Raw genomic sequence first — 21,237 nt, 5'->3', positions numbered from 1 at the left:
GGTGGGTGCACACGTACATCTAACTCCCTTGCGGACGGCGATCAAGCATGAGGACGATGAAAGATAAAGCCGACACTCTGGAGGATGCCATTCAAAAATGCAAAGAGGAAATGACGGAGACCATTACCAAAATGAACCGCAATCTCTGGGGCACAATAAACATGCTCGAAGGACGCGTGCTGATCCAAGAGAGCAAGATAAGCACGCTGGAAGAACGAGTGACGACCCAAGAGGAAGATATCGCGTAACTCAAGAAAGATCTCGCCGAAGCACGATCAAGAAACACACTGGAAGAGGGTGAACTGCAACCCTCAGTAATCGAAGAAATCAACACGATCAAGGAACAAGTACGGGCCATCAAAGAGGGAGAAGAGCACCACAAAGAAATGATGACTTCTTGGGTGGATGTTCTTACCAAAACTCAACAGAAGGCGGACAAAGCCGAGAAATGGATCAAGGTGGCCAAGAAAGGAAAAGGCAAGGAGATAACGCCCACGTCCACACCCAACAACATCATTAATCAGACACTAGAGGAGGAGCAGAGGAGAAGGGTGCGCGCTTTACATGTGAGAATTTGCGGTCTTAAAGACAAAGGCAATGTGGACGAAGAAGTAAAAGAACTCACAGCCTTGATGGGGATTCATGAGTCGACGCACACAAGGGCATGGAGAGTGGGCAACATAAAGAAAAATGGAAGCAGTGGAGAAACCTCAAAAGAAAGAGCACTCATCCTCCGTTTTCCCTCCATGGAAGCAAAGAAGTCATTCTTGAAGAAAAGACCAACTCTTAAAGAGACTGGCATCTTTCTCAGGGATGATCTCACCCTCTCGCAGATCGCTCATATGCAGGAAGTAATGCCGGAGATTAGAGCGGCAAGGGGAAAAGGCAAGATCGCTTTTTACAGAGACGGAAAAGTGGTGATACTAGAGCGACGCTCCACATGACAGTGCGAGACTTATGGGACCACACTCAAAGTAACTGCATGGAACTGCAATGGATCTATACGTCTTGATGTGGGTGCTTTTGAGGATAGCTTTACTAGAAGAGACATCATCTTTTACTCTGAGACACACCGGACCCCTGGGCAATCCATGCCTCACATCAGCGGATACAGGTGGGAGACAGCCTATAGACTGGAGACACGCTCAGAGCAGAGAGGGCGGGGCTCGGGAGGAGTGGCAGTGTTATTTAGAGAGGATCTGCAGCCACTGATACATATAGCCCGCAAGGACGAGCAGGCTAGGTACATGTGGGTGAGACTGAAAGCAAAGACAGACAGATACCTCTATCTAGCTATTTGCTACTTTCCCCCGAGTACATCAGTTTATGCATTACCCAGAGGACAGTCCCCTTTCTCTATTTTGGATGATGACATATGGGAGTTCTCTAGGGACAGTGACATTATCATCCTAGGGGACTTCAATGCTAGGACTGCCCATCACCAGGCAGTGTTTTATGATACTTCAGAGGAGATGCTAAGAGAGCTAGATGTTGTAGAGACGGGCCTTTCCAGACTATCACACGATATGGAATATACTGAGTATGGGCGACACCTGATAGACATGGGCACTGCACATGGATTGGCCATCTTGAACGGCCTACAGAGATTTCCTGCTGCGGGAGGATTTACATGCTTCCCACACAGACATGGAGCCAGCACAGTGGACTATGTCATGGCACAGCCGAATCACATCTCCAGTATCCAGGATTCACAGTTGGGCCCAGACCGGTCGGGGTGGCAGTGGATCATGCTCTGGTGTCAATGACCATCTCCTTCCAGTTCAGTGTAGCACACAGGCCACGAGTAGCAGCCCCTACTCGCTACACATTCACACGGGAGACGGATTCTGTATACATGGGCGGAATCTACAGACGCCTATGCACTGAGGACCCTAGGCGACCTCTGGAGGAGCTAACTACTATACTGACACAGACATTACATGAGGCAGCAGCAGAAGCCTACCCACACACCCAACCTGAGCAGAGCCGCCGATCGGGGAGCATGCCTCAGAACAGCCGGTACGATGAGGAGTGCCGCCAGACTAGAGCCAGACTTCAGAGGGAGGTGCTATTGGGGGACATCACTCACAGACAGTCACAAATTGACTTCTTGGTGCGGCGAAAGAAGAGGGCTTTTTTGGCTCGACTCGAGCAGGATCTATATCAGCTATTCTTGAGTCAGGACTCGCGTGAGGCGTGGCGGCTCTTTCATGAGCACTCCCCCCCCCCCCCCCTGCTATTTCCTCCACAAAGACATGGGGTCAGTACGCATCATCTTTGTACACAGTACCTGGACAGCCGGCCCTCCCCAACCCCCCCGATCCATGCCCACATGCATGTGTCTTTTTCAACGCTGAGATGGTGAAGAAAGCTATTGACAGGATGAAGACTGGGAGAGCATATGATCATGATGGCCTAGTCGCTGAGCATTTCATGCATGCCAAAGACCTACTAGCAGAGCTTCTAGCAGTTATGTTTAACCGGGCCATGTGTGAGGGCCTACCGGACACTTGGAGCCTATCTACGATCGTACCTATCTTCAAATCAGGAGACCCCATGGAGCCTGGGAATTATCGCACTATTATGATTGGGCACACACTGGCACGGTTGTATGCATCCATTCTTGAGCACCGGAGTAGATGGGCAGAGATACGTGCAACTGGGCAGGCAGGATTCAGGAGAGGCTTCTCTACTCTTGACCATATCCTAACACTCAGGGCCATCATCGAGGAAGGCAGATCTCATAGGAGACGGATCTATTGTAGCTTTGTGGACTTCCGCAAAGCTTTCGACACGGTACCCAGAGCTAGACTGATGCGCAGATTACAGGAAATGGGAGTACCCACAGAACTCATTTGGGGGATCATGGCATTGTACAGATCAGTAGTAGGGCATGTACGCACCCCGGAGAGACTTTCTACACCGTTTCACTCCACTATTGGGGTGAAGCAGGGCTGCCCGCTCTCCCCTACTCTTTTCGGTATGTATGTGGATAAGGTTTCTAACTACATTGGCAGCGATGGGGATAAAGGTGCTCAGTTGGCAGGGACATGGATTCCACTTTTGTTATACGCTGATGACATAGTGTTGATCTCTGAATCCCCAGAGGAATGCAACGTCAATTGGATGCTTTACATACATTTGCCCACGAAAGTGCTTTGTCTGTCAACCTGGGTAAAACCAAGGTTATGGTGTTTAACACCACCCCACAGTGGATCCGGAGGTCAGCACCTACATTCACATACGGCCAGGAGACTGTGGAGTACACAGACGCTTACACTTACCTTGGACTGGTGTTTAGCGGACCTGCATTCTCACTCAGAAGAGCAGCAAAGACCAGACTTACTAGAGCCCACGCAGCATTGGGTAGATTGGAGAGGATGTGTTCGCAGGTTCAGTTTCAGGAGCCCCGGACGAAGCTCTGGCTCTTTGACACCTTGGTGGCTTCAGCAATGCTCTATGGAACCGAGATATGGGGACCTTCACTGGATCACCACGGGAGGCCGGGTCGCTCAGACGGCTGGGGGAACATGGAGAAACCTCTAGTCTCTATGATCTCGCCGCTCATTAGAGCCAAGGCATCAGTACCACGGGCCATTATCCGAGCAGAGCTAGCGGCCCCCCCACTTGTGGTGGAGGCGCTCACCAGATCAGTCTCCTTCATAAACCGCACATGGGAACTTCCTAGAGACAGATATACTCGCATAGCACTTGAATCCTCTCGACAGTTAGCCATACAAGGAGATACAACATGCTGGTATGGGGAGATGACATCATGGTTTCAGGCACATGGGTTCAGCATAGACAGGCTGCCACCATTCCATTACTCATTGGATGCACCATCTCTCACTCTTACACAGTCAGAGATCACCAAGCTCATCCGCCAAGACCTGACCCAGCTAGACACCAGGAGGACATGGATACAACCAGCACAGGAATTGGGCACAAAGATGGCTTTCTACAGAGACCACCTTCTCCATCTTACGGAAGATGGTTTTGTGGCGAGACCCAGATACACGGATACCCACTTGTCTCATGGGATACGATGTGCTATTGGCCAGTTACGCACATCTTCTCACCAGTTGCGGATTGAGACTGGGAGATATAGCGGAGTACCAACAGAGGACAGGACATGCCCCTTGTGTAACACAGAACCTGAGATAGAGCTACACTATACATGCCGCTGCCCCGCCTACTACGAGATACGAGGTCGCTTCCACTGCCTGTTCTTAGAGGGTTTTGGACCACTCTCAAGAGTCATGGGATACGAAGATCAGAGATGTCTGGGTTTGTTCTTGCTCGAGCTGCGCAGACACGGAGATAGCCTGATGAATGGCGAGGCTAGCCAGTCTCAAAGACGGATCACAGACTTCTTCAAAGCAGACACGAGACAGCCGCAAGAGCCATTCCCACAGCAAAGCTCCCCCTCGTCTCACACCAGAGGCACACTGATTGACCGAGCGATTGAACTAGGGAAATCCAGGCGCCCGCAACTGCGAAGAACTACACGGCATCGACGGGTTCTACGACAGAAAATTCGGAGCACGCTGGCCAGGCATGCATGACGCCCGGTCAGACTACTAACCATGGAAGAAATTGATGAGATTCGCCAACGACCGATGTTAGATCTCTTGTGATTCAGCCATCCCAACAAGCCGCACAATTTTTTCGCTCAGTTTTCTGCTTGGCTCACATCGACCAACTTAGGACCCCATAGTAGATATCTTTGTTTTGTACTGTTGTTAGGTTATTTTGTTACTCTGACTTTGTATCAGAGTAACCACTTTGTAACTTTCGGGTCTCATAGGTCATTATGGCCTTTTGAAGACGTTAATATAACACTTCATTTTCATTTCATTTCTCTCTCTCATACTTTAGTAGCCTCAGCTATGTTGTATGGGGTGCAAATATGGGGACTGTCACAAAGTGATGACGTGGCGGACAACGGAAACCCTAATTTCTGCCAGAAACCCTAATTTCCGGAAATCGCAGAGGCTTTTTTTATTATTAAAAAATATATATATTGAAAATTATAAGCGACGCGAATTTTGCTTTTTTTAATTAAAAAAAAGAGAAAAGACTCTAAGAGAGAGAGAGAACTGATGCTTTTTATTTTAAAAGCTTTTGGGGCTCTGCTTTTGGGCATCCCTTGTAATCTTTAAATTAGTGGTGAGGGCCTCACTTCTCAGAGCATCTGGACGCAAAGTCTGAGAGTGAAACCCTAACCGCTCTCTTGTACTTTGATAATTGATTAATACAAAAAGAAATACCGAAAGGGACGCCAGTCTTTGGGGTCAATATCTCTAGGCACGGAACTCCGCCGGGCCAGTGCAAATCTATTGTGATCTGTGAATTGTTTTGAAGTGGTTATTTGGTGCTGTCGCGGTTGATTCTTGACTTGGAGTGTCCAAGTCTGATACAGTGGTATCAGAGCACGGCCGATTTCTCTTCTACGGGAAATCCGATCCCCGAATTTTTTTCCGCGGCACCAATGGCTTCAAGCAATGATCAGTCGACTCCCTCTGCATCTGGAGATGCGGGCTGAGATCACAACGAAGATTCAGACAGAGAGTATGGCCCGCCTCGGCCTACTCAAGCGGAGCAACGAGAGATGGAGCGTCGTCAATTGATTGGCGATGCAACAAAGATGATGCTCAATTTTGCCAAGGACCCGAAGATGGCAAAATATATGAACCAGACCTCTTTGGAAGAGGTACAAATGGAGTGGCACAGAACCACAACACCACTCCCGAAACCCGCTCTCAAGAAACCTTCTGCCTCCAAGAAATATACGGAGAAGGAACTGGAGAACGTGGTTGATGCACGGATTGCTCAGCTTTTCGACGTGCAAAAGAAAGGCAAAAAGCAGAAGAAAGGCACTGACTTCCCGGGATATTTGGGTCGTCAGTCGACTTTTGACAAGGCAAAGAAACAGAAGAAGCGTGTTCAATTTGAAGACCTACCCAGTTCTTCTTCTTCTTCTTCTTCTGATAGTTCTTCTAGCTCCTCGAATTCGAGCGAAGAAGACAGAAAAGGTAAAAAGCGAAGCAAGAAACAAAGCTTCGGAAAGGGCAAGAAAAAAGGAAAAGAAGGCTACATCTCGCCCAAAGACTGACAGTTCTATTGAGGACTTGTCTATAGACAGCTCAGATTCTGATCATGGAAACTTTTATGCGAACAAGAAGAATTTCTACAAAGCCAACCAGTATGACTTTCTCGAAGATGAAAGCAAGAAAGTCCGAGAGTTTAAGGAAGGTGGCCACTCGATCAAGTTTGATACTTTTCAGGATACTCAGATGCTTCGAAGGCTTTGTCTTTTTTACAGCAGTTTGACATTGCTTTCGCGGGAGGAAGCTATTCAGAGTACTCCAAGATTCGGAGAGCTGCCTCTTACTTTAAGAGGAATGCTCATACTTGGTGGTCCACGCTTCTTTTAAACAAGACTACGCTAGTTACATGGCTGAAATTTAAGAAGCTTTTTATTTCTTCTTGGTTGACGCAAGAATATGAACGAGATGTACGAGCTGCTTGGAACCATCTTTGGATGACCAAGAAAGATACAATCAATGCTTATTGTGAAAGATTCTGGAGCTCTTTTCTACCCACCTCTTCATTCAAGAAGATCTCGTTCAGAGAACAGATCGAGCGGTTTACCTTGGGTCTACCTACAGAGATCCGAGATCACTGCTTGGAACAGAAGTCAGCTTCTATTCAAGAGTTGATGAGTCATGCGAAGCAGGGCTTTGCCATTCACTCTGGCAGTCTGACTTACCCCACCGATGAGAAAATGACACAATGAGCCGAACAGACTTCTGGGAATGAAAGTAGAAAGAAAAAAAGAGCAACCCAGAGAAAAAGGATGCACGACGCAAGCTCACTCCTGAGGAGAGAGCTCGCTTCATTGGAGAGGGGAAGTGCTTTGGATGCGGGGAACATGGACATATCTCCGCGAAGTGCCCTAATAAGGCACAAAAAGAACAGAATGATAAAGACGACGACAGGCCTGAGAGTTCGAGAGCAGCTGAGGAACGTGGCAGAAAAGGCAGATAGAAAAGCAGAACTGGTACCACATGGCGTAGGACTTGCACCGAATCTAATGAATGAAAGTACAAACTTTGCCGCTTTTGGGGCAAAGTGAAGGATCAGGAAGCTCTTTTGAAGGAGCCAAGGCCAACTTCTTTTCACTTGGAATTGGCGGCTCGATTTGGAATTACGCCTGACAGACCGACGCCACAGGCGGAGGTAGTTCGACTGGCACCCGGATGGGATGTTGCCATTACACCGAGCATTGGCAAACTTTGTTTGCAATGACAGGGGTGTTCAGGGCACACGAGTGACGTTCTACTCAGGATCCCTTGGTACCACAAGAACTACGTCGTGGTTGACTAGCAGGCCGAGAAAGCGACTTTGATAAATGAAGGGCTTAGAGATTGTACTTGATGAACTTCAATTTCTTACTCATTCTTTTGGAAGAGAACTGAACGATGGATAAAGGTTGAATATGTTTTGACCTGATCAAAAGAACGCCAAGATTTTTCTCCACACTCATGCCGATTGCTTTTCAGAGGGCCTGAAGATCAGACCATTGATCTGATACCCTGAAGCACGCCACCGAATCGGCCACCTTACCGTGTGAGCCGAGTACAGAATGAAAAGATTATGAACCCAGTGAAAGACCTCTTGGAAAAGGGTCTTGTCCAGCCTAGTACTTCACCGTATTGCTCTTCAGTGTTGTTGGTTTTGAAGAAAGACGGATCTTGGAGAATGTGCATCGATTATAGCACTCTCAACGAAATCACCATCAAAGAACAGATTTCCGATTCCTAGGATCGATGATATACTCAACAGGTTACAGGGATCCTCGTGCTTTAGCAGGATTGACTTGAAGAGTGGATATCATCAGATCAGGATAGCGCCAGGAGATGTCTACAAGACAGCTTTTTGGGCGACTTTTGGGTTATTTGAGTTTTTGGTGATGCCTTTTGGCTTAACCAATGCTCCTGCGACATTTAACCGGATTATGGACAGGATTTTTCGAGAGTACAGGCTATTTGTTGGCACTTTCTTTGACGACATCATTGTTTTCTCCAAGAATGAGGCAGAACACAGAGATCATGTGCTTCAAGTCTTTCAGGCATTACGAGATCACACATTAGTGATTAATGCAAAGAAAAGTGAATTTTCCCTACTAGAGATACACTTTTTGGGACACATTGTGTCAGCAGAGCACGAGTGCAAATGGACCCGGCCAAGATAGAGACTATCCGTGATTGGCCCGATTTGAGGAATGTCCATGAAGTTAGAAGCTTCTTGGGACTGTGTTCGTACTACAGGCGGTTCATACGAAAGTTTACAGAGGTTGCTTCCCCTTTGCATACCTTGACACAGAAAGGAGTACCTTTTTCGTGGGGACCCACAGAGGTGACTGCCTTTCGGACATTGAAAGAGAAATTGACTACGGGACCTATTTTGACTTTGCCGGACTTGCAGAAGTCATTTGAAGTATACTGTGATGCTTGTGGTCGTAGTCTGGGTGCGGTCTTGATGCAAGAAGGCCATGTCATAGCTTACGAGAGCCGTTTGTTCTCTAGGCCGGAGATGACAGCACAGATTTATGAGAAAGAGCTTTTGGTGGTTATCCATGCTCTTACTCGGTGGCGGCATTACCTACTCGGAGCGGATTTTACTGTCTTTACAGACCATCAGAGTTTGTGCTACTTCTTGTCACAGAAGCAGCTTTCGGAAAAGCAGATGCGGTGGGCGAACATCTTGTCACAGTTCCACTTCCAGATTGTCCATGTGCAGGGACAGAAGAATGTGGTGGCAGATGCTTTGTCTCGGAAACCGTTGGTTCTGTTGGCTGTTTCCGCGATACATCATAGGAGCTTCGAGGATATGGTCGATCAGTATGCCACAAATACAGATTTTGCAGATATTTTCACACGGATACGGGATGGGGAGACAGTAGCTGGATACTCCCTTCGGAAGGCTACTTGATGAAAAAGACTATGTTGTGCGTTACACGGCCGTTGAGGGATAAGGTTATGACTGAATGCCACTGTCCACTTTTTACCGGTCACCGCGGCATTGCTACCACCATGAAAGGGGTAGAGAGATACTTCTTTGGGCCGAGACTCAAAAAGGATGTGGAAGAGTTTGTGCGCAGTTGCTTGGTATGCCAGAAGGTCAAGTTTGACAGGCATAAGGCACAGGGATTGTTATAGCCTTTACCCATACCCACCCACCCCTGGGAAAGTATTGCAATGGATTTCATTTTTTGATCTCTCGAGAACACAGAATGATCACAATGATTTTCCGATTACATGGCACGTGTGAGACGATTGTCTCCGATAGAGACCCCAGATTTATGAGTTTGTTTTGGAAGGCAATTTTGGAGAACATTGGCACGCGGTTGCAGTTCTCGTCATCGTTCCACTTGCAGACTGACGGGCAATTTGAGATTGCCAATTCAGTGATTTTAGATTTATTGAAGTCATGTATCTCGGATCAAAAGACTCAATGGGAAAAGAACTTACCTTTGGTGGGATTTGCCTACAATAACACGATACACTCTTCGACGGGGAAGACGCCATGTGAGATTGTTGAAAGTGCTGCGAAGGTTCCATCCTTCCTGAGCACGAAAGATTAGATACTTGAAGCGGATGAATATTCGCGAGATTTGGATATGGCTATTGTCAAGGTTCGCGAGACTTTGCAGGAGTCTCAAGAACGACAGAAAAAGGCAGCGGATCACCATCGTCGCGACTTCAAATTGAAGGAGGATGATTGGGTGCTCTTACTTTTGAGAAGGCACGACTATGAAAGAAAAAGGGAAAGGAGAGGCTTTTTTCCAAAGCTTAGTATGCAATACTACGGACCTTTCCAGATCACTAACAAGATAAATGATGTCTCCTTCCGATTGAAACTGCCAGATACTTGGAGGATTCACAATGCATTGCATGTGAGTCTCTTGAAACCTGTTAAGGGTGATGTGCCTCATGATGGGGAGCCTGATGAGCAACCCGAAGTGGAAGAAAACGAGGAGATCCTTGTTCCTGAGCAGATTTTGGCACATAATGATACGAAGAAAGGTAAAGTCCGAAAGAGTTCTTGGTTAAGTTCAAGAACTTTCCTGCATTTGATGCGAAGTGGATGGAGGAGGAGGACCTAGCAGATACTCCTCGGATTGTGAAACTTTACCTCGATGTTTTGGTTTAGTATAGTCTACTCCAAACGGAACCCAGAAACTCAGCTTGGCCGAAGATCTGATGCAGTGGGATGCATAAGAGGGGAGTTACTCCGCTCCTTTGTCAACAAATGCCTCGATTTTGATACTAAAGTCACTGATGTCTCTTTGAGCTTCAGGGATACTTAGAGCTGACAGTATTCTGCTGGATGACTTTATGAAATGGAATTCCTGATAATGATACTGATTTGTGCTTGACTTCTTGTGAGTGCAGGAATTGATAGCCGAAATGACTGCAGCATTTTGGTCTGATCGATCTCGAATAGACATGGTTGCAATAGGGGTTAGTCAATCGGACATCGATGAGGTCCCGATTGGACCTAGATGTGATTGCTAGCTACATTGCCGATAAATCATGGTCTAAGATCCGAATGAATGTTGAATGTCATGTGATGTCCTGTGATGTATGGTGATGTCCTGTGATGTGACTGTCGATTTCGTACATGTGCTAGATGTGTGTTCCTAGTACGTAGGTACTAACAGTCAGTGTCTGCTAAGACAGTTTATGGCTTTTGTCGGTTTTGCAGGCGTAATCGCGGTCGATTACAATGCTTTCAAGAGGGGGGTATGTCACAAAGTGATGACGTGGCGGACAGCAAAAACCCTAATTTCTGCCAGAAACCCTAATTTCCGGAAATCGCGGAGGCTTTTTTTTTTTTTTTTTTTTTTTTTAAATGATGAGCGACGCGAATTTTGCTTTTTTTTAATTAAAAAAAAGAGAAAAGACTCTAAGAGAGAGAGAGAACTGATGCTTTTTATTTTAAAAGCTTTTGGGGCTCTGCTTTTGGGCATCCCTTGTAATCTTTAAATTAGTGGTGAGGGCCTCACTTCTCAGAGCATATGGACGCAGAGTCTGAGAGTGAAACCCTAACCGCTCTCTTGTACTTTGATGATTGATTAATACAAAAAGAAATACCGAAAGGGGCGCCAGTCTTTGGGGCCAATATCTCTCGGCACAGAACTCCGTCGGGCCAGTGCAAATCTATTGTGATCTGTGAATTGTTTTGAAGTGGTTATTTGGTGCTGTCGCGGTTGATTCTTGACTTGGAGTGTCCAAGTCTGTTACAGGGACCTTCTGTAGGCCAGGATGATTGGAGACGTATGGATTTTTAAGGTCTCTTGGGATGGTTTCTCACGATGTTAAAATAATCTTCTTCACGGGTGTGTGTGTGTGTGTGCGCACGCACGCGCGCGCGTGCGCGAATAGGAGGAAAATGGTAAAACCATTCTATCACCCAAGTGTGGTAGATTGGTTATGCCATTTCTCTCTTGAATAACACGTCTTGAGTTCACCTCTCCTCCTCTGATAGGTCTTTAAGGTCTCTTGGGATAGTTTCCCACGACGTTAAAATACCTTTCTTCACGGGTGTGTGTGTGGGCGTGTGTGTGGGTGCTAATACAAGGAGCAAAATGGTACAACCTCTCTATCACCCAAGTGTGGTAGATTGGTTATTGCGATTTTCCTCTTGAGTAAGAGGTCTTGAGTTCAACTCTCTTTGTCAGATAGATCTTTAAGGTCTCTTGGGATAAGTTCCCACGACGTTAAAGTGATCTTCTTCTTCCCCCCCCCCCTCTCTCTCTCTCTCTCTCTCTCTCTCTCTCTCTCTCTCTCTCTCTCTCTCTCTCGTGCAGACATGGGGACCTTCTGTAGGCCAGGTATGTTGGAGACGTATGGAGAGGCCCTTGGTATCTATGATCTCTCGATTGATAAGAGCCAAGGCCTCCGTACCCCACGCCATCCTTTGAGCAGAGCTAGCTGCCCCTCCTATGGAGATTGAGGCTCTTACCAGATCAGTCTCCTGTGTGCACAGCTTGTGGGATACTACTAGAGACAAATATGCTAGACTCGCCCTTGAGTCTTCCAGACAGTTAGCTCTTCACGGGGACATTTCATGCTGGTATGCACAGATGACATGGTAGCGAGAGCTTGATTGATGAACAGACTGCAGCAGATGGGGGTGCTCATAGTGTTGATTTGGGGGATTATGGCTCTATACAAAGCAGTGATGGGGCATGTACGCACTCCGGAGGGGATATCTGATTTAGTTCACTCCACCATTGGGGTGAAACACGGTTGACCATTGTCTCCTACTCTATTTGGTATGTATGCTGATGAGGTGTCTTGGGTGCAGACATGGGGTCCTTCTGTAGGCCAGGATGGTTGGAGACGTATGGAGAAGCCCTTGGTATCTATGATCTCTCGACTGATCAGAGCCAAGGCCTCCATACCCCACGCTATCATTCGAGCAGAGCTAGCTGCCCCTCCCATGGGGATTGACGCGCTTACCAAATCAATCTCCTTTGTGTACAGCTTGTGGGATACTACTAGAGACAGATATGCTAGACTGGTCCTTGAGTCTTCCAAACATTTAGCTCTTCAGGGGGACACTTATGCTGGTATGCACAGATGACATGGTACCGAGAGCTCGATTGATGGGCAGACTGCAGGAGATGGGGGTGCCCATAGTGTTGATTTGGGGGATTATGGCTCTATACAAATCAGCGATGGGACATGTACACACTCTGGAGGGGATATCTGATTTAGTTCACTCGACCATTGGGGTGAAACAAGTTGCCCATTGTCTCCTACTCTATTTGGTATGTATGTTGATGAGGTATCTAATTACATTGACAAAGAGGGTGATAGAGGTGCCCAGCTCAAAGGGACGTGGATCCCATTGTTGTTATATGCTGATGATATTGTGCTGATCTCTGACTCACCAGAGGGTATGCAGCGACAGTTCGATGCATTACAAAAATTTGTAGAGGATAGTGGATTAGTTGGTTCATCTCATTCCGTTTAGCAGAAAAAAATTCAACTGGTAGATGACCCACCTTGGCATAGGTCTGCATCTTCGTGTGTTATCCATGTACCCAAAGGTGTACATAAGTTTCAATAACCCTGGGAAATTACCTTCCCTTTGTAAGATCCTTAGAGCGAAGACGTTCAACCTGACGATCCCTTGGCTCGATCTTAGAGCAAAACCCACTCATTAAATAAAGTAGGATTTCAATCTTTGGATTCCTCTAGCACAAGCCGTAGTCGTCGCTCGTTCCTTCCCTCGTAAAGAGAGTGTTCATTCACTTGTGCGAAAAGCACTACCATGTCCTCCCTTACCAGGTAGGGGGTGTTGGTTCATAAGGTACTCAAGCTTAGTAAAAGCTTTTCTTGGTTGAAATCTCGGAATGGTTCCTTTCTTTCTGTCGTCCTACCCACAATAGCAGGTAATTTGTTGGTGAACTACCGGATACGAGATCAATAGTTGACCTTCCGGATCTTTGAGCAAACCAATCCATCGCATAAAGCAATGTTTCAACTCAATTCTACTCTCATAAACACTCGAGAGTGATTGTTCTAGTTAGACACATGCATATCTCGTACATAAAAGCAATACGCAGTTTATGAATTCCTCAAAGATTTAACTTTGATCAAACCTGCCCTCTCACTTGAAGTTTGAGGGTCGTCTATTCAAAAACTCAGGAGTTAGATTGAATTCCCTTACTCCAAACTTTCTCCGGATAGCAACGTATCGTTCGAGGAGAGGTAACAAAAATTCATTGTTTCTGTGTTCAATGGTTGCCGTCCCACTGCGAGGATTAGATTCTATGTACATTGAATGTATACTTTCAGCTTGTATTGCTGAGTCCACGGTTCCACCATCTGCTGCAAAGTATCTTGCGGATGCGTTTAAAAAAATTCGGGCAAAAGTCCTTCGTTAAATTTCTTCATCTTTCCTTCCTCAAAGAGGATCAAGAGTGGAGCTACCTTGGCAAGAATGAACCACTACTTGCTTTGACTCACTCGTGTTCCTATTGGGCAAACCGATCCCAATCATCTTTGATGCCTTCCTCAAAGCGTAGAGGAAAAAAATTTGTCGAAAAATTCAGCCTTGAATTGAATCCAAGCCTTGTTGTAAATTCCTTGCATAGCTTTGGTATACCACCAAGTACTTGCAATCCCCTTGAGGTGTTTGGTCACATGCCTCATCTTCGACGCTTCTCATAAATTGCCGTTTGCAAAGGCAACTTCAAACTGTCGAATAAAAGCAATAGCTTTCGGGACATCTTCTCTTTCTTCACAAGTATCAAACTTGACCGGAGTGTTCCTAGGTCTACAGACCTCCTTCATATCCTTCCCGAAATAACGGAATTTCGTGGTGTATTGATGTTCATGGATATCCGCTCCTTGGATTCTCTAGGTTCTTGAGCATCATGCTCGTCGCCTTCTCAGAGAATCCCAAGTCTTGTGTCCACTTCTTGCAGAGAGAAAAATTTTCCCAACTCTGCGAGCTTTTTCCTGCAGGACTTAGGCTTACTTCTCTGATGGCTTGTCATGGCTTCTTCCTGTATCTTCCCAGAGTCGTCCTCCTTTACAGAGAAAGAGAGGAGATCATGCTCTGATACCACTGTCACAAACGGGAGCGCATAACAATATAAAATATACTCAGATAAATAGAATTTATCACTTAATACTGAAGCCAAAGGATATAGAGAGAAATAAATAGAGAGAGAGAGAGAGAGTGAGAAGATCGACATAGTACTGGGGACCAGAAGATGGGTTGGTCCCCCTCCTTAAAGAGAATCCTTTATTAGGGAGAATCTTTTTACAAGCACAAGAACCGGAGAAAACCCCTCCGTTCTAATTCTCTGACTCGATGGTCGTTCCTTCCTGTAAGGGAAATCCGAGAGACGAGCTCTCAATCCTTTTTCCGTCTGTACTCGGAGTCGAGACTGCAGACAATTTCCGAATTCCGTTCCCGAAATTCCCAAGCATAGGCCGAAGCCTTCTCGCTTCTCCTTCACGATTTGCGCAGGAAAAGCGACTTCCGTGCTTCGTAGTCTCGCGATCTCTTCCATTATCTAGCGGCAGAGTCTTCTCTTGCTGACGTTGGTAACTCCTCCTTCAGTGAGGACATGTGGTGCTTTTAAAGCTCCTTGGCAACGGCACGAATAGCTGCTCGCGTAGAGATCGCGGCCTTTTTTTTTTTTTTGTTGTTCTACCCGAAATAGGGAGAGAGAAATCACTGGCTGGTTTTGTTGCTTTATTTTCTAAGTGGCTGCCCACTTATTAAGTGGACAGCCGGCATATTTTAAAATTGGTTTGAACCTGCCCAAAAACTCAATAAAACCTTATAAGTTAAAAACAATGCCTTTCACAACACTTCCCAGGCGTCCCTGGATGCAACCACATGCACGAATGCAATGCAAACATAGATTTCCTCGCGGGAAAGCGTCTGCTCTTCCCGGAAAACTCGTTCAAATTTTCCACTTTCTAAGAAAAGCTTCTCAGAACCCATCTTTATTCTTGTGCTTGCGTCTTTACGCGTATTCCTCTTTTCCAGTTCGGATTTCCTCTCGACTATGAATATCCCCTTTCCGATGCACCCGTCACCCGCCTTGTGACGCATCAAGAATACCCATCACCTACTCCTTTCCTACCAAACTTATGGTACAATCTCCTTCACGATGCTCTATGTCACCCATCCTATGACGCATCAGAGATGTCCGTTCCTGGATGGTCGGATACTTCTTCCCAATGCTCCCTGTCACCCATCCAATGTGACGCATCAGAAGTACCCATTCTTGGTGGCCTTACAGATATTCCCATTCACAGTGCTCCCGTCATTACTTTGAATGACGCACTAGGAATACTCTGTACTCGGATGTCTCCAGTGAGAAAAACCCTCTCACTTAAAATTCCAATAATTCATTTAGAATTATTTTTCCTTGGTGTTCCAAGCAAGAAAACCCTCTCACTTATAAATCCAATAATTCATTTAGAATTATTTTTCTGTCAAATAAAGCCAATTTAGCAACATAGGAGCTCTGATCAATTGGAGGAATACAGTAGCTTTGTGGGTTGGCAATGCTCACGCTTAATTGGTCGCCAGGTGAGGGTTTCAGGTGGATTCTCCCAGAGACTCCAGTTCGTTACTTGGGTTTTCAGGTCGGCATAAACTTGTCCCCAGAGCAGCAGACTGCTCCCCTCCTCCTGTCCATTAGGAGGAAGTTGTTGCATTGGAGTTTGGCATGGCTCTCTTTGGCAGGCAGAGTTGTAATGGCCAACCAGGTGTGGTGCATCACATCTTGCTAGATCTTCTCGAGCTCTTTTATCAGCCAGCTAGAGAGGCTGATCAGGAATTTTCTTTGGTCAAGGCGCGACACCCAGTTAGCCCGGGCCAAAGTAGCCTGGTAGGTCATCACCTTACCATGTTCTCAAGGGGGGCTAGGGATCATCGACCCAGCACAGCACAACAGAGCCCTTCTTGGGAAGTTTGTGGTCAGAGGACTGCTTCCAAGGGAGGAGCCCTGGGAGAGTTGTTACTTCACCAGCTTCAAGCTTGAGTCCCTCATGCAAGAGGCCCTTGGAGCCCTTCCATCGGGTGGACTTTTAAAGAGATGCACAGAGTTGGTCCAAGCAGGAGGTTAGAGGATCGGTTTGCTGCAAGTTGCTTAGGTCTTGAGAGCAGTTGAGGAGTGGCCTGGAGCAACATCACCCCAAAATCACCGAAATTCGTACAGCCTTTGTAATAGGGTATCAGAGATCATGAATCGATAGCTTCTGTTGGATTCCAGAGTCAATTACATGTAATTTCTTATTGCTTTTACCCATAAATTGTGTTCCCAATCATGTCCGTCTCTCTCAAATTACTCTCTATACACTCTTATTAATCCTTAAATTCTCCCTATCTGCACTGGATTCCCTTGGTTTGAGGCTACACTGACTATCTATCTATAGCCAAAAGCCGGTGCTTTCCCAATCGACCCTGGAGAACCGTGCACTCCGACACCGTGCCGCCACATCATCAATCCGTCAATATGATAAGCAACTACCATGGCACCACTTTGGTGACACCGGAAGATTTTGTTTAGTCAAGCTCTATGGTACTTCGTTCAACGGAGCAATTGAAACTACTACTTTGCCACCTAGATGTTTGGTACACTCAAAAGCCATGGTAGTTCATAGGACCGCCCTTCGATTTGCATAAGGCAACAAAGCAATAATCTTTGATACCATCATTACCACTTTGGACTAGCGGTTGAAAGAATATCATGAACAACTAGAATCTCAACACTTGAATCAACTTTAGCACTTCAAACAACTTGAACAACTGAACTAACAAAAGAGAGTTCAAAGAAGAGAACATGGTGGAGCAGATGCTCCTACACAACAGAATCAGAGGCTCTGAACTACCACTCAGCACCTCAAGTCGGGTTTATCTTTATAGACTTGGCAGCCAATACAAAAATGAGAACAAGTGTTTCTCCAAGTTGACACCTATCCGCAATTACTCCAAGAAATCTACTTCCACTTGTGTGTCTAGAGTAGACCCTCAAGGCTCCTTACAAAGCCTACATGGCTGCCCATGAATAGAAATCACACAAAACAGCGTACACAACACACCCAAAAAATAAAATTAAAAATTGTGATCATTCAAAAAATAAAGTACACATAAGTAAGATTTTGTAAGCATGTAAGAGGTAGAGAGTGGTCAAAGCAAATATCATTTTAGAGAGAGAAAGCCCTCTGAACTAGAGAGAAACTCTGGCAGAATTTTTACTGTGAGAAAATCAGCAGGTCTCGCAGAGAGCAAAAATGCGAGAGAGAGAAAACTATCAAGATAGAAAATCAGCACTCTCTAGAGAGAGGAAACAATTTAAAGCAAGAAAATCAATGTGTGGCATAGGAGGAGATTAGCTCTGACATAGAGTTTGGTATGGACCAATTTTCCACAGGAAGAGTGTTGTGAGTCCCATGTTTACTTTTTGACAGGCATTTTACCAATTTTTGGGTAATTTGCCTGTTTTTTTACCAAAACAAAATGAGCTGCCCTTCAAAAGTTTACCAAAAATATATAAATTGAATTTTAACAAGCAAAGGTGTCTCCCTGTGACCATCCAGACGGAAGCACAGATCGGTTGCGTCTTTAACCTAGATGTAAAAACCTAACTCTAAAACCGTCACACTTTGTAGAGCATGTAATGTACTATGTGAGTTCAAGTGAATGGTAATGTCACTACATTTCTTACATTTTTCAAAAAAAGAAGGTTTATTTCTGTACTATGCATGAATTTATATTATGGTCTTTTTCTTCCAAAATTTTCAAGAGCACACATATAGTTGTATTTTGATTCTAGTGTGAATCTTAAAGTTTTGGGGTAGCATCCCTTCTCGGTTCAAGTATCCTTCTTAGTATGGGAGTGAAGTAGTGGGTCCTGAGTTCCGTGTATCCTTGAGTAAACTAGTGGGGTAATGACCGGGGGCATCAAACATAGTGAGCCCTACGGATTGGTTCACATACTTCGTCTACGCTAGCCCTATCAATGCACTTGTAAATGACAGCATTATGAAATCGCATGTGAGAATCATCAAAATCCCACCCACTTGCAAAAACTATGGGATTGTGAATCCTTCCGACTTCAACATGATTCTAACTCCTGTCATCTTAAAAAGCAAGCTTCTACACAAGTGTAAACTATGTAAAATGCATCAGCACATCCCTGCCAAGATATATTGGAAAGCTTATTGTCATATATGATGTTTGAAGAGCAGATTAACAAGATTTAGAGAAAGTTCTGGTGGGTACCGTCCATTTCAACGATGGGGTTGTCGACGTGAATTTTGTGGAAAGCCATGGAAGCTGTATGGATGGCTGACGAGGAAGGGAGCGCAGGGCAACAGAAAGCTGCACTTGATGCCGACCGCTGGGTGGAGCGAGGGCTGGAGAAAGCTAGCCTGCAGGTTGCCAAGGAAGGAGCTTTTACGATCAAAGGCAAAAAGCAGAAAGCTTGAGGGGAAACTCGTAGCATCATTTCTCAGAATCCACGGACCGGGAAGGTTGTCGAATGCATGAAATTAAATATTCTTATAGTCATGGCCCACGTCTGCACTTGGTTATCGTACTGGAGAATTGAGGGTGGCAAGCTGAGATCAACTCAGAAATTCAGAATTGTGCCGCATGGATTGGCTGGGATCAATGCTTAAGGCGCCCTGAGGTTAGGGGGCATCAGATTTTATTTTATTTTTGGGAAAATTACCGAACTACTTTGACAGCTGAACACATAATTTCTCATGAATTAGTTAGCAAAGAAAAGGTATTTTTCTCTAAGAATAATGAAAACAATTCATCGTCAAAGCCTACATAACTAGCTCAAATTTTGGTTAATTTTAACATCTTACAATGATAGACAATCAATCGTCTTATGAAAAGATACAAAAAGAATTGTCTTTGGAAATGTTTAGTCTCCTATTCAAGGTATTTTGGGATTTTGGACAAAATACAGGGGGTACTTTGGGAATTTCCACAAATTAGAGAGGTATTTTGGTAATTTTTTCTTATTTTGATGGTTTGTTTGTTTGTTTTTTTTTTTTTTTTTTGGGGGGGGGGGGGGGGGGGGGGGGGGGGGGTTCCCTTTCATCAGCCAATGGGAGTGCCACATGGATAATTTAAGGGTCGTCAATCCCTTGATCTGCCCATGTCACGTATGGTTGAAAGTGGTCTTTTTGCTCATTGGACATAGGCAACCTTTTGCCAATGTCACTTATGGTCGAAAGTGGAGTCCTTTTGCTCATTGGATTTGACCACTTTATAAGACGAGGTAAGTAGACATCATATTCTTTATCAAGTGTTCGTGAAGTGTAACCTTAGGCTGGGTTGCTTGCGTCCGAGCGTCCATTCCATCCGACAACCTTAAGTGAAAACCAAACTTTTAGCATTTATAGAGGGCATTAGACTTCCTAGTAATTGTCTATAAAAGGTTGAAGCTAGAGGAGAACCAAACATGACATGCTGCAAAATTAACCACAGAGAGTTTCACTATTAGAAGCTCTACATACGGAAGCATAGAGTTGTTTTGAGATGGAATGAGAGTGATGGTGTCACAAAAGGTGTACTTTTGTGTGAGAAAATTTGCAACAATGCTTGGTTGAGGAGATAGACCACACGTTTAGTATGTGGGCATATGTTTGGAGGGCAAGTCTATGTGGTTGAGTTGTCAAGTTGGTTGGGTGGTCTTGTTGTTTTTTTTTTTTGGGGGGGGGGGGGGGGGGGGGGGAAGTGATGCACTATAGGATGGGTTCACCTTGTTGGATAACATCAATGATGACATGGCAAGGGTGGGAAACACACGTGGTCCATGCAGGCTGTGTGCATTGTCATTCTAAATGCCTTCTTATATGTTTTTTGGCTAATGGCATGAGGATAGCGCTTTTGTGGTTCTAGGGTGACATTATCTCCCTTCCTATCAATAGCAAACAACGATGCCTTCTCTTGTTGCTGTTCGAAATAGCGGTGGAGTGTTTGGTGAGAGTTGCATGCCACCTTTTCTTCCTTTTTCCTTTGCTACACTAGTTATGTGGGCAGAGATGCAAACCACCATGATTTGCCCTTGCAATAAGAGAGAGCTTGGTTGCTTGTAACATAAAGCTTTGAAGTGGCCTAGCACGGCCATGCAGTGTAATGGATGGCCTATGAACTTTGAGAATAGTGGAATTAGGAGAATTAAAGAGAGCATTTTTGTGATGCTACTTTGAGAACATAGAGGGTGAACTTAATTGATGGTAGCAACATAATCATAGTACTTAATTAACTTGGCATGAACAATATTTTTGCAAGAGAGAGAGCTTAGAGAACTTGACAACAATTGAGGACCGGATTTATGTGGAGTCGGTCCCCCCTCCAATAGGCTTTTGTATTATAGGTTCTCCCATCAAGAGAGACTTGGTACAATACAATCTTTGTGTTCCTTGTGACGTAGGTGATGCAATGAAGATGGAAAGCTTCATGCATCACGAGCATAACATAGACTTTGTAAAAAGCATTAACTATCGCCAGCCTCAGTCATGTTACCATATACATGTGGTAGTGATGTGTGTAAACACACTTAGGACCGTTGGGCCACTTTATCCCTCTTTAGGAGGTTTTTCCCCCCGTGCATTGTAAATACTCCCATCACTCTAGGGCTATCTATCTTTCCATTGCACACTAAGT

The 21,237-nt window shown here is 45.3% G+C and overlaps 1 protein-coding gene across 2 annotated transcripts in view; it reads right to left on the bottom strand.

Annotated features, from left to right (window-relative positions):
- The window catches only part of LOC147453124 (isocitrate dehydrogenase [NADP]-like), a 96,056-nt gene extending 76,819 nt beyond the window's left edge, over nucleotides 1-19,237 (bottom strand). The window contains exon 1 of one of the 2 annotated variants that reach the window (XM_086518607.1): nucleotides 18,835-19,237. In XM_086518607.1, coding sequence (XP_086374733.1) covers nucleotides 18,835-19,060 — 226 coding nt within the window. In that variant the 5' untranslated portion in view covers nucleotides 19,061-19,237. The remainder of the gene's footprint in view (nucleotides 1-18,834) is intronic. The other variant, XM_086518606.1, reaches the window with a different exon arrangement.
- Between the last annotated feature and the right edge of the window lie 2,000 nt (nucleotides 19,238-21,237).

This window comes from Adiantum capillus-veneris, chromosome 8, assembly GCF_014529385.1.
Source record: "Adiantum capillus-veneris isolate H3 chromosome 8, ASM1452938v2, whole genome shotgun sequence".
NCBI classification, from domain to species: domain Eukaryota; kingdom Viridiplantae; phylum Streptophyta; class Polypodiopsida; order Polypodiales; family Pteridaceae; genus Adiantum; species Adiantum capillus-veneris.
Note: the sequence above shows the minus strand (reverse complement) of the source record. Positions and strands in the feature narration are given on the sequence as shown.